Here is a 13,361-nt window from a genome sequence, read left to right as displayed (position 1 = left end):
CTCACCCAGCCCATGTGGGATGGATGGATGTCCCTATAGAGGTGGCCAGGGTGCTACAAAGACGGCCTACAGTCCGCTGCTGTCTGTTGTGGAGGGTGGAGGTGCTGGCCCTTTGATGTGCCCTGATATGGGGGTGATGATGCTTGTTACAGGATGTCCCAGGCTTCCTGGGTATAGGGCATGCCAGAATCCAGGCAGAGGGTGTAAGGGGGGGGCAGGTCCCAGTGTCCATGGGCAATGGTGCCATGTGTTCGGGACGTCTCCCAGGGCAGGGCTTTGTAAGCGAGGACGAGTACCTGGAGATCACAGGCATCACGCGGGAGCAGTCCGGGGAGTACGAGTGCAGCGCTGTCAACGACGTGGCTGTCCCGGATGTGCGGAAAGTCAAAGTCACCGTCAACTGTGAGTGGAAGGGACGGGGGAATTGTGGCGGGGTGGGCATGCGTGGCCCAGAGTGATGCAGTACGGCGTCTCCGCAGACCCGCCGTACATCTCGAACGCCAAGAACACAGGCGCCTCGGTGGGCCAGAAGGGCATCCTGCAGTGCGAGGCCTCGGCCGTCCCCATGGCGGAGTTTCAGTGGTTCAAAGAGGACACCAGGTGAGGGGTTGCAGAGGGGAGGGCATAGCGGGTTGGGGGGTGGGGAACCACACCAGCCTGGGGGCTGAAGTGTGGAGAAAGGCTGGGATTAATTCATTTTTGTGGGTCTGAGTGCTTAGCTAAAGGCTGAGGGGGTCCCAGGGGGCTTTCTCTGTGGATGGTGGCTGTGGCTTGCAGGGGGTGATGTTGGCCACATGAGTCAGGCAGGGAGATGAGTTATGGGATGGAGAGCGTGGTGTGCTTTCGGGCAGCGTGTTGGGGCTTGTCTTGGTGACAACATGTGGCTGTATAGTGGTGTTGGTTGGTGGGAAGAGAGGGGGTGCCTGGGAAGAGAGGGGGTGCCTGGGGAGAGGCCAAGATATGTCGCAGAGTGCCATCATCCACATTTCCCCACAGGTTAGCAAACGGGCTGGAGGGCGTGCGGATCGAGAGCAAGGGCCGCCTGTCAACGCTGACCTTCTTCAACGTCTCGGAGAAGGACTATGGCAACTACACGTGCGTGGCCACGAACAAGCTGGGCAACACCAATGCCAGCATCATCCTGTATGGTAGGTGCTCTGGTTTTTTTGCAGCAAGCTATAGCAAGGCAGAGGAGGATGAAGAGGAGGCAGCGAGGTGGGCGGGCAGCTGGCGATGGAGTGGAGCTGGCTGTATTTAGTGTTGCTGGCCTGTTGAGATGCCAAATGGGGTGGCAAGGTCCCGCAGAGAGGATGCAGCAGCTGATATCTGCATTGGCCCCAGCGGGCGCACACAGCTGGGCAGTGCTCAGTGGTGGGCACGGCGCTCACGGGTGTTCAGGGGCACGCAGCAGAGTCAGCTGGCAGGCAGCCGTTCGTCTTTGCAGAGCCGGAGCCGCAGGCGGAGAAGAGGCTCCTGGCCAAGCTGCGGCATCGCTGGAGCACAGGGCCGAGGAGGGGGCCCGGGCCAGGTGAGCACGCGCTTCGGGTGCACGGTGTGGGGGTTGTCCCGGGTGTTGGACTGGCAGGACTACCGGCAGTTGTGTTATAGCGGCAGCAGCAGGCTGAGCGCTGGAGGCGTGGAGGGCCACAGCGGGGCAGCTCGCGTCGGGTGCTTTTGTGTTTGAGGAGTGGTAGACTGGGCAGCTGTCACTGAGGAAGGCGATGGTGTAGCTGTGGCACGTCCCTGTGGCTTTCTGGCAAGCTGAGGGGGCTGTCACAGACCCTAATTTGTTGTGTGCTGCTGTATTCTGTTCTGCACCAGCCTGCCCTGCCCCGTTCCATTGCGGTCAGACCTGTCCTGCTTGGCTCCAGGGGTTTTGGCTCTGGTCTATTCTGTTGGATTCTGTACGGTTGAGTTTGGGTCTGCTCTGCTGTAATCTATGTTGTTTTGTTAGGGGCCGGGCCGTTCTATTCTAATCCGTTCTCATCTGCCCTGGTCCGGGCTCTTTTCTTTGGGTCTAGACTGTCAGGTTCTGTTCTCATCTTTTCTCTTGTGTTTTGATCGATCAGGTGAACTCCGGTATGGGCTGATCTATTGTGTTCTAACCCATTGTATGGTTTTCGGCACTGGGCCAGTCTGTCCTGCTTGGGTCGTGTTGTGGTCTGGTGTGGGTTGCCATTTGTCCCGGTGTGGTGTGTGCTACAGCCTCGCAGTTGGGAGGCTGAATGCAACCGTCTGTCCCTCACCACTCATGTTGCCAAATGGGTGGGACAGGGAGGGCACAAGCATTGCATGAGGACAGAGAAAGAAATCCCGTGTTGTCAGCTGCGTTTGTGGCGCTGACTGGAAGGATATTGTTGCAGGAGCTGTGCTAGAAGGAGATAACTGACATCAGGAAAAAAAACCCAACTTTATTTCAGTAAAAAAACAAACAACACTACTGTGTGTGAGCCATGCAGGGGTTGACCCGCACTGGGGAGGCTGGCTGTGTTTCCTCCGTGGAGGCTCAGGGTAGTAGTCCCACATGGTGCCAGGCGTCTACTGGTGTGTCCCTAGCGTCTGTGTGTCTGTTTAAGGGGTAGGGATGTGCTAGGGGGTTGCTGGAGAGCAAAGTGTGACGGTTTGGTCCCCGTGTGGTAGAGTTCCTTTAGGCTAGAGTGGCAGTCTCAAGGCACCGGAGTCTGCACCCCAGGATTTGTGGCCACCTTTCTGCATCTGCCAGCTTCTTTGTTCCTGTCCCACCAGCACCCTTGCTCTCACTCTGATTTAGACCTGCACACGCTGGTCTCCCCATCTCCCATGTAGATGTGAGAGTCTGCTGGCAACGTGTCTCCCAGGCTGTGCCGTGGCTTATCACCTTCTCATCATAGGTGCCTGGCAGTGTGTCCGGGGCGGGGTGTGTGTGTGTGTTGGGCGTGTTTATGTGGCTGTCTTGGGTTCAACATGGGTTCTTTGGACTGCTTGTGTCAGGGCGTGTGGCCAGGGTTAAGTGTGCCTGCATAGGGGTGTATGGCTACACCCAGGGCCACCACATCTACAGTGTGGAGTCTTGAGGCATCTCCCCACTGGCTTCTGTGGCTCACTGTGGTGGTGCCCACATCTCCCCTCTCTGCCTCTGGGTCTTTTTCCCGGTTGCAGATGGTGTCTTGGGATGTAGTCCGTGCCTTCAGCTGTGCTGCCCCTCACTGCAGGGCGTCTGGTTGTCCCAGTTTCTGTCTGTCAGTGTATTGCTGTGGGTCTGAAGCCCTTCTGCAGTGCATCCAGTCTCAGTGCCTCTTGCTTCGTGTGCGTCTGCATCGTCGGGCACCACCTCTGTCTAGCGGCGTGTCTGTGCCTGTCTTCTGTGTGGTAACAAGGCTCTGTGTCGGTCTCTGGGTGGCTGTAGGCACGTGCATGTGTGCTTTGGGTCTGCAGCAGCACAGAGCACCCTTGTTCACATCTTGCAAGGCTCCCGGTTGTCTTGGATGGTGTGTGTCACCTGTCTATCTTCCTGCAGTCCTCTCTCTGTGGCTCAGCCTGTTCCTGCCGTGTGAGCGTGCAGGTCGGTCCCAGTGCACGCGTTGTGCCTGTCCGTCTCTTGGACGTCACCTTGGGCAGCCTCCTCCATGTGTGCTGGGCATGTGAGCACCATTGCCAGTGGTCACTGTGGGGTGGCCCTAGCTGTTTCTCTCAAGGTGGCTGTGCTGTTCTTTAGTGGTTTGTGACACGTGGGTCTTTGTCTCACTCTGCCTCAGCGGGTTGAGGTCTGTGGTCTTTCGGGGGGTGTTTGTCAGCGCTACCCTCTTGGCACCCCTTTGTGGTCATCCCCACGGTGCTGCCACATCTGTTTGTAGGTGCTTTCTCTTTGCCTCTGGACACGTGTCTATGCTGGTGGCTCTCAGCAGCTTCTGTGTCTGGGCGTTTCATGCCTTGCCTTTTTCTGCATGTCCCTCCCTCTGGCCGTGGGCTTCTTCCTCACTCTGTCCTTCTCTTGTTGGCCATCTCCTCTTCTCACCTGCCCTGCTTGCCTACACCTCCTCTGTTCTCCTTCTGGCGCTCCGTCTGTTCCTCTGCTGTTGAGCATGCCCTTCTAGTTGTTCTCAGAGGCTCTGTCTCATGGTCTTGGTGCCAATGTGCCCCCTCCGTGCATTCTTGTGTCCTTGCAGGTCTTGCAGTTGTCCATGTGTGGCAGGGCTCTGCCGGGAGGACGTTGGGGATCACGTCAGCTGTCAGGCAATGGGTGGGAGGTGCTCTTTTCCTCTGAGGGGCAAGGACCCTCTCTGGAGTGCGCAGGGATGCCAGCAGCCAAAGGCGCTCCTGTTCTCTAGGCCATGGGGTCACCGGGGGAGTTACTCCACCCTTGGGTTTCACATTGGTACCACCTCACGGGATGTGTGTGGGGCCGAGAGCGATGTCCTGCTTTAGCAAATGGATGGCTTGTCCACCGAGGCCTGATCCCTGATGTGTGAGCAAACGAGTCTTTACAAGCAAATGACCAACTGCATCCTCCAGTCGCTGAGGAGCTGGTGGGTTGTGACCTGCTTCCCTCCCTCCAAATGCTGATGAACAACTCATCTCCCTACCAAGCACCCTCTACCAATAAAAAAAAGGATCTCACCTTCCCTGCTCCTGTGTGCACCCACCACAAGACACCCAGACACATTTATCCAGGGTCACCCGAGATAATTAGTGGATGGGCACCTGGCTGGGAGACCACAACAGAGACGAAGTCAGGCAGGCTGCAAGAGAGCCACTAAGTAGATGGGGAGAGAGTCATGGAACCAAAGAAAGAAAACTACATGCAAAGAGAGGAGAAACTGGGGAGAAGGAGGAGGGGGAGAGAGATGGGCATGGAGGAGGGCAAGAGAGAAAGGGGGGGGGACGACAGAGAGGGAGAGGCAGAGGACAAAAGGAGAGAGGGACAGAGAGAAGTGGAGAGAGAGACCAAGTCAGAAGGACATAGGCAGACAGACGCCCAGAAAGGGTGAGATGGGGGCACAGAGACAGAGCAAGATTTAGCTACTGAGACCACAGCAGCTACAACGAAAGAGTGCTACAGACAGAGAAATGCCGGGAAGGACACCAAGGAGGACAGAGGAGTCATAAAAAAGACAGACTTGCAGAAGGGGAATGAGCAACAGAGACAGACAGGAGCAGAGTTACATAGAAGGCGGCAGAGACAATCAGAGATGGGGACAGCAGAAGGCCTAGAAAGGAGGAAGAGAGGGGAGGTGGCAAATGGGGAAAACATGCTCAGATGCCAAATGGTCAGATTTGGGCTACTCGGGAGGATACAAAAAGGAGACTTGGGAGCTGAGGGGAGGATGCACAGACAGGGAAATGGTTTGGTTAGATTAGAAAGAAAGAGGGGACAAACAACCAAGGGGAGAGAGGACGACTCTCAGGGTGAGAGAGAGAGGGCAAGAGACAAGCACAGGGAGAGGGTGGAGTATGGGGGGCAGCACTGGAAACACACAGACGCAGAGGTGCAAGTGGAAGGAAGGAGGGCAGCATGCCAAGATGGACAACTGGGGGCCAGAGAGATAGTGTCACGGGGAGGGGCGGACAGCCCCATGGAACAGAAGGAACACGTGCCCAGAGATGAGGAGACCGGGGGAGGCATCAGTGATGCCAACAAAAGGAGGTGGACAGCGCAACGTGAGGCACAGAGAAGGAGTCCAAGAGATGGAGAAGATGGAGCCTGGGAGAAGAGCACCTACACCGCGAGGGGAAAAAAGGACTTAGGCAGACACACAAAGGGACATGGCCTCTAAGAGACATCGCCAGACCCCAGAGGGAGGGAGGGGACAGTAAAAACAGGATTGAGAAACTAAGGGAGTGAGACAAACCAAAAGGGGGACAAACCTGAGTGAGACACCCGAGAGGCAGAGCAAGAGAAGGGGAAACATAGAGTGTGGAAGATGGAGCACAGGAAAGACACAGGGAGACCAAGAGAACTGCCAGAGAGAGATGCAGCAGCAGGCACAACAGGGGAGAGCACCAGTGGGCAGGACAGGGAAGGGGGAGAGGCTGTGGAGGCACAGAGAGACACACAGAAAAGGACACAGGGAGGGAAGGAGATGCATGGACACAAGCAAGGGTTGCCATCAGAGAAAAAGGAGAATAAACAAAGACCAGCCAGGGAGAGAGAAGGGAGGGTGGGCAGGCTGGGAAGCACTGGGGAAAGAGGGAGAGGGCACCAGGGGAATAAAGTGAGAGACAGTGGACAGACATTAAGAGGGAGACCCAGCAAAGGGGGTTGAGAACGCGAGAGAGGGAGGAGATGCATGCAGCCGGGAGACTGGGAGGCAGAGAAATACAGAGAGAGGGAGACAGGCATAAAGACCAGGAGGTAGAAGGAAACCAAACCACTGAGGGAGATAGAGATGCACAGAAAAGGGTGCAGATGGCACAACGTGGGGACATAGATAAGAGCTCCGAGAGACGAGGGTGGGGATGTGGGGATACAGAGCATTGCAGGGAGATGGGTAGAGAAACAAAGGCAGAGGGAAAGGCAGTTAGATAACAAGAGGGTTGCAGCACAAGACGGGAGAGATACTAAGACAGAGATGGAATGAGACAGAGAGAGAAAAAAAGACAAAGACGGCATAAGCCAGGACAGAAAGAGTCAGAGATGGAGATGCAGCGACACAGGGAGTGAGGGACAGACACTGACTGTGAAGCAGACAAAGAGAAGGGAGACAGAGCGGGGGGAAGACAGAGAGAGACCCGGAACAGTGAGGCAGCCAGAGGGAGACACTCCGAGCCAGGGAGAGGGAGGGGCCAAGGCAGAAGGGGGGGCAAGAACAAGGGAGAGGGACGGAGGGAAAACCAGGAGACAGACATAGAAAGAGAGACGGAGAGTGAGACACAGGAAGAAAAAAGAGAGAGACACAGAGAGACCCAGGGGCAGAGATGCAGGGAAACAAATGGGGGGCTGCTCAGGTGGCCCGATGGAAAGAGGTCCTCAGACGGAGTGGGATAGCAAGAGGAGACCCACCGCGAGGCAGCAAGGAGGGGCAGAACAGAGGGAGACATACACAAAGGGGCAGGAGAGACAAATTGACCGAGAAAAGAAGGGGGACACAGAAGGCAGGGGAGCAGTGAGGTAAGAGGAGACTGAGATGCCAAGGTGGACACAGGGACAGGGGGGAGAGTGGGATCCAGACATAGACGGGGAGCACAAGAGGGAGGGATGCAGAGAGTTAGAGACAGCTCAAAACCACAGGGAGATGCTCAGGTCGAGAGAGTGAGCTAGAAGGGGAGGGAGAAACAGGCAGAGCAACAGAGGTTGTGATGGGGGGTGAGGCAGACAAAGAAGGGGAGAGATGCTGGGAGGCTGAAACTGGGAGACAGCGGGAGGGACTTGACAGACAAGCAGAGAGACGTGGAAAAAGAAAAAGAGGGAGATGCGGCACATAGGAATGAGGGGGACCCGTGGAAGACAGGGAAGTGGGTGGGAGAAAGGGAAGGGAGACGCAGAGGATGGAGTGAGACTGTGGCAAGGGGAAACAGAAAGGACCAATGGAAAGAAGAACGGGAGAACAGGGGAGCCAGTGTTCCACCCCGCTCGCTCAACTGACAACGCGGCAGGATCGCCTGCTCCCACGCTTCTCAAAAGCACTTCTTAAAAACTGACCAGCGCTCATGGACTCCCGAGTCCTCGAAAGCAGCTTCCCAGGGGACTCTGCTAATAACTCCCTGAATGACTGAGCGTTTGCTCTCCCGAAGTCCAGGGGAGAAACTCTGCTGTCCTTTTTTCTCATGACACTGAAGATTTTAAACTTAGCCATTTCCTCATTGCCATGGCTCAGCTGCCTACCATCACCTCTCCTGCGAGTGATGAGTCTCCTTCTCTATTCACAAAGGGAAAGTCCAGAAGGGCATCTTTTCTAGTTGGTTCCCTGAGTACTTGTGCCAAGAAGTTCTCCCCTACAAACTTCAAGATTTTCCAAGGCCTGCTTCATCACAGCGGTACAATATTCCCAGCTGATGTCTGGGAAGTTGAAATCTCCCAGAAACACAAGGGCTACCAATCTAGACATATCTCTTAAGTGCCTATAGAATAACACATCAGTGCTTACATCCTGGCTGGGCAGTCAGTAGTAGAACTTGCTATGACCTTTCCTTTCCTCTTCCTCACTCTTTGCCGGATCTACCCTCCCTCTCAGCCCTTTCACCCTCCTCACCTTCCAAGGCCATGTGGCCACCTCCCTGTACATCCGTACTTAACACAGGCCCATCTACCGATCTGCCTAGCCAAAAACCCACGCTTGTTCTGCCTCTTTCTCAGCATCTGTTTACTGATCTTCCTCACTGGGCATCTTGGGCTTGCAGCATGCCCCGTGAGCTACCTGGCTGTCCCAGTCCCTACCCCCACTCTGTCCCTATCCCTCCATCCTTAGTCATCTCCTCTTGCCTCTCCACAGGCATAGGGAGTGCAGGCGGACCTGTGCCCAGTCTCTCCTCCTGGCCCCTCCGCTTCCCTCGCTCTGCCCAGCTGTCTCATCTGATCCCAAGTGGCACCCATGTGTGCCAGCCAGCCCAAATCTTTCCCAAGTTACAGCCCTCATCTGATAAGACACAGCAAACCTCTGCTCCAGACCCCCAGTGACCACCCTCCTGTGTCCTGTGCCTGTCCTGCTTGCCGAGGATCACCCCCGCCCGCGACCCCCATAATGTCCCTGCGTACCTGAAACTCCACGCATCCGGATGCTGCCGTCTCCCGCATCAGCGAGTATTACCGGCCACGAGTTGTGCCATTCCTGCGTGCCGAGGTGGCGATCCCCTCTGGTCCCAGCACCTCTCGCATGGCTCTTTGCATCTCGCCAGATCACGAAGTTGTATTTGCACCCCACGCTGTGACCCACCACCTGCATGCACACCCAGCCTCGCCCAGTGCCATGTCTCCGTTGCTCTACAGCACGCCGCTGTCACTCATGTCCTGTCCATGGCCACAGACACACTGACCAAATACAGGCTTCCTCTGCACGACGGGTGTCCTGGCAGCCTCCCTCGCCGATCAGCCTGGCCCCTCCACCGTGTTAAAGGGAATCCAGCCGCTCTGCCTCCCTGCTGCTCCCCTGACTGCCCTAGACACCTGCCTGACAGGAAGAAATCCCACATCAGCCCACTGCGATCGATTGCGCTGGCCAGTCACCCCTTCCAGCACCCCAAACGCTGAGACCCTGGAGAACCTGGTGGGGTGGCCCTGCAGGGCCTCCCCTGGGGACCTGCTTTTCTGGCTGCCCCAGCTGTGCTGGGCTCCGAGCCTGCCAGATGCATGGCGTGGGGTGATGCCTCCTTGCCCAGCCTGACTTACGGACACGTGCGGTGGCACTGCCTCCTCTCCCCAGACTTGGCCGGTGGGTCTCAGCAAGGCTCGCTCCCACGCTGGCCCTTCCCAAGGGTTGACTTGCGGCGTAGGGCACGCAAGCGTGCCGTGTCACCCGCTAACTCTGCTGCCTGGGACCAGGAAAACGTGAGGTGCCGGGGTTCTCTTGGAGCATGCTCCTCACCCTGACGTACACCCAGAGTAACAAACCCACTGCGCTCCCCATCACCTACTCACAGCCATCCGTCCTCCTGGCTCTCCTCAGCTGTCACTACCCACACGGTGACTCTTGTACTGCATGGGCAGAATATCCAGGTCCGCCTCCTGCCTCACCGGTGCCTTCCCTGCCACCGCCCGCCACATCGTCCTCACCCTCTTGCTAAAGACCTACCTGCACAATGACACGACGCTCCCAACTAAACTGTGTCCCCCGTCCAGAGCCCCCACTCCGTGTCCTGCTCATCTCCTGATGGTTGAGGGACCCTTGTTTCCCAGCACGGACACGGCATGGCTGCTTATACCTACGGGGCAGGCTCCTGTGCACGGCCTGCCGCTGCACAGGCCTCTCCGAGGAGGGTGTCCTCCAAGCGTGGTGGGGCCAGACTGTTGTCTGCCCTGGGCATCTTCCTCCTCAAACAAGGACCTCAATGTCCCTTGAGCTCTTTGCCTACCTCCTTGAGACCGCCTGGCCCCCATGCCGACACCAACAACGCTCTCCAAACCATGGACAAGCGTCAGCCCTGGGGGGATGGCTGGCACAGGGTGGGGTGGGACATGAAGGGGACGGCAGGGACGACGGGGAGGTGGGTTCCCTTTGCACCTTCACATCCACTCAGCACTGGCCTTAATGCTGTTCTTTGTCTTCCTTTTCTTCTCTCCCCTGCACAGGGCCTGGAGCAGTGCACGACGGTGGCAACGCAGCGTCCCGGGCAGCTGCTGGCCTCTGCCTCTGGGCCGCCCTCCTCGCCTGTCTCCTCCTCAACTTTTGATAAGGGAGCGGAGGGTCCCGGGAGGCCCCGCCGCGCCTCTCCCCCGCCGCGGGCTCGGCCCGCCGCGCCGCCCGGGGACTCCTCTCCGTCGGACGGGCGATGCGCCGGAGGACGGGCGGCGGCGCCAAGCGTCCGAGGATGGCTCCGTCTCCCGCGTGCCGGGATCGTTCTCACCGCCGGTTACGCTGTACAGACCCCACCACGTGCCACCAGACTGTCACCCGCCACCGTCGCCCTGGGGATGCGGTCCGGCACGGATGGGGTTCCCCATGGCCCCCTCGTCTCCGACGTAGGGGGTGCAGAGCCGTCGGGGCGGGTGCCGCCCAGAGCCGTAGCCGGGGATGTCCGTCTCGTCGTCTCACTAAGCCACCTATGCCCAAAAAGACCCCAAGGTTGAAGCCTCCTGGCTCTGCCTTCAGCCCTCTCGGTCCTGAATGTCAGTTCTCGCCACCAAAGCTCCTCTCTAAGCACCCTGACATCACCGGCTCCACGTCGCCCAGCCTTGCCTCCATTCCCAGGCTCTTCCCTCTCCCCAAGGCCACAGCGCAGCCCCACGGGGCCGCCTGACCACGATGCTCACCCACCCTTTCCGAGGGGGTCATCTGACACAACCAGTTGTCCTTCAAGGGTCATCCACCTCCTGCTACTCTTTCTCCCAGATAACATCTTATCCCTCTCCCACCTCCCCTTCCTGAGGGCACGAGGCTGCTCTCCTTGGAATGTGAGCCCTGGGGACCGCTGCCAGCCTCACAGGGACTACAGCCTTCCCACCACCCTGGCTTGCCATGTCAGACAGTCAGGCCACTGCCCCTCCTGTTCGCTCCGCTGCTGCTCCCCTAATGGGGAGGGGGGGGGGCTGCCCTGTGGCTCTCACCCTGATGCAGTGCCAGCACTTGGCAGGGCGGTTCCTCCAGGCTTGTTTTCCAAGCCCTTTCCAACCTGCACTTCAAAAGCACAGCACCACCAACACTGGGCAGAGACACTGAATGACAGAGCAAAACACCAGGTGACAAGGCCCTTTTGCTATGGAGCTGGCATCGCACCCATCTGTGCACACCCGGAGGGGCCAGGACCACGCGCTTCTGGCCTTGACATCTGCACCTCAGCTGCTCCACACCTCCCCGGTCTGTCTCCCAGTGTGGCCTCCCCCTACCATTCAGCCAAGCATCTCCGCTTCTCCAAGGGACAGTAAAAACACAGGAGCCGATGCTGAGCTGCAGCGTCTGCACTCTGCCTTTCCTCATGCCCACCACGTGCCCCTGCCTGAGGAAAGTCCAACGCGTTCAACCCTGTGGAGGAGGCTCGATCGATCCGCTGTGCCAGCACGGCAGGGATGAGGACAGCTCCGACCCCCCAGCTTACTGCTGGCTGATCCCTCCTGCTGTGCCATGCCTTGACACCAAAGTGGATGCGCCCAGACTGCCCTCTGCTTCCTCCAGCCACCCTGGGAGCTTCTGTCCCCTTCCCTGCCACCTGCTGCAGCCGCGTCACCTCCCTGCGTACAGAATTGCGTGTTCAACAGTGCCCCACACCACGGTCCCCTCGTTCTGTTCATGGTGACAGCCCCGAGCCTTCCCGACGCTCCATGGCTGTCCAGGAATGCTTTGGGGCAGTGGTCCAGGCACAGACCCTCCTATCCTGCTCCCAAAACCTCACATGCGGTGCCGGACCCTATGCCTGTGACAGGGAGACTCAACTCTACAGCAACACGCTGAGAAGCACACAAAGCACCCCCCTGCCCTGGCCCAGCGCTCCCCCATGCCCTGCACCTCCTTCTCCTTCCATAAGCAAGGTGGCTTAAGAGCCATGGCCATGCACACGCCATCTGCCCCACGCAAACTCAGCCGCTGCCAAAACCTTGCCCTGCTGTCCCGAGGAAGCTGGGGCTAATAGTCCTGGGTGCACAAGAAAGAGAGGAAAAAAACCCCAACAACCCAAGCCCACAACGGGCCACCACCCCACCCTCTGTGCAGCTGTGCCCTCTCCTCATCCCTGCTCCTGCCATGCTGCTGGGACTCGTGCCGACTGGCATGCGCCACAAGGCTGTCACCAAAAAAAAAGCAACAGCTACAAAATCTCAATGAACGCTCCTGCCCCCACACTTGGGATGTTCAACTTGTACCACAGCTGATGGGCAAAATCCACGTGGCCCAAGGGAGAAGCCACTCTGGCACTAGCCCGATGCGCTGGCTTACCTGGTGGGCAGGGATCTGGCACGGCACCCTGGGCGACTGTGTCCTACGGTCCTGCTTCGCTTCTCCACCAGCATCCCAGAAAGGTGGCACTGGCAGTGATCCGGGTCCTACCCCACGGCCCCAGGCACCTTCACAGAGCAGGGATGGTGCTGTCTTCAGCCGGCATGGTGACACACACATCCTTTCCCGTCTGCCTGCTCCAAAAGTACCCTTGGGCGCAGGAGATGCCTTGACCCGCTGCCTTCGCTGGTCTCCACCGCCCTGCAGTGACCCCCCCACCCCTCCCCATGCCCCTTCCCAGGCCAGCCCCAAATTTCTCTGTCCCCACAGCAGAAATGTGGACTAGCCCCAGCTATACAGGGCCAGAGGCCACGGCATATCGGAGAGCAGAGGCAACAACAAGAGGCCACGACGCACGCTGAGGCTGGCGGACCCAGCACCGGGGCCGCCCCCGCCCCATCCTTCTCCTCCCTGGGTCGGGCCGGCTCCCCTGTCCTTTGCCGGGGCGGTATTCGACTTTCTCGTGCCATGTAACGTGCCATTGTGAGGAACGTGTTGGCTGGCTGAGGCCGGCCCCACCGCGGCTCGCCCGGGCAGAGGAGCCCTTCGCAACCACTGCTCTTTGCGTTTGGATGCTTGGGGGGGTGACTGGGCACCCAGGGTGGGGGGAGCGTGGCTCCCGGGTCACTCCTGCCGACGGCCGCAACGGCCAGTCTTGAGTTTCCGTCGATCATTGTATTCCAAGGGTGGCTATACTACCTGAGATTTGTGCATGTTACATTGTAGTTGTAACCTTTTCTAATTCGGCAAGAATAAGAGATGGTTGTGATTGTGCAGTGTATCAATAAAGTTTGACGAACTTTG

At 58.3% G+C, this 13,361-nt stretch overlaps 1 protein-coding gene across 6 annotated transcripts in view; it reads left to right on the top strand.

Moving 5' to 3' along the window:
- Positions 1-13,361, top strand: part of LOC308054233 (opioid-binding protein/cell adhesion molecule homolog) — a 317,737-nt gene extending 304,376 nt beyond the window's left edge. For 4 of the 6 annotated variants that reach the window (XM_080366685.1, XM_080366686.1, XM_080366689.1 and 1 more), the window contains 5 exons: positions 268-402; positions 480-600; positions 997-1,148; positions 1,445-1,528; positions 10,202-13,361. In XM_080366685.1, coding sequence (XP_080222811.1) covers positions 268-402; positions 480-600; positions 997-1,148; positions 1,445-1,528; positions 10,202-10,302 — 593 coding nt within the window. In that variant the 3' untranslated portion in view covers positions 10,303-13,361. The remainder of the gene's footprint in view (positions 1-267; positions 403-479; positions 601-996; positions 1,149-1,444; positions 1,529-10,201) is intronic. The other 2 variants (XM_080366688.1, XM_080366687.1) reach the window with 1 other exon arrangement.

This window comes from Falco punctatus (genome assembly GCF_963210335.1).
Source record: "Falco punctatus genome assembly, chromosome: 16".
Taxonomy (NCBI): Eukaryota; Metazoa; Chordata; class Aves; order Falconiformes; family Falconidae; genus Falco; species Falco punctatus.
This window is presented reverse-complemented; position numbering and strand designations above follow the sequence as displayed.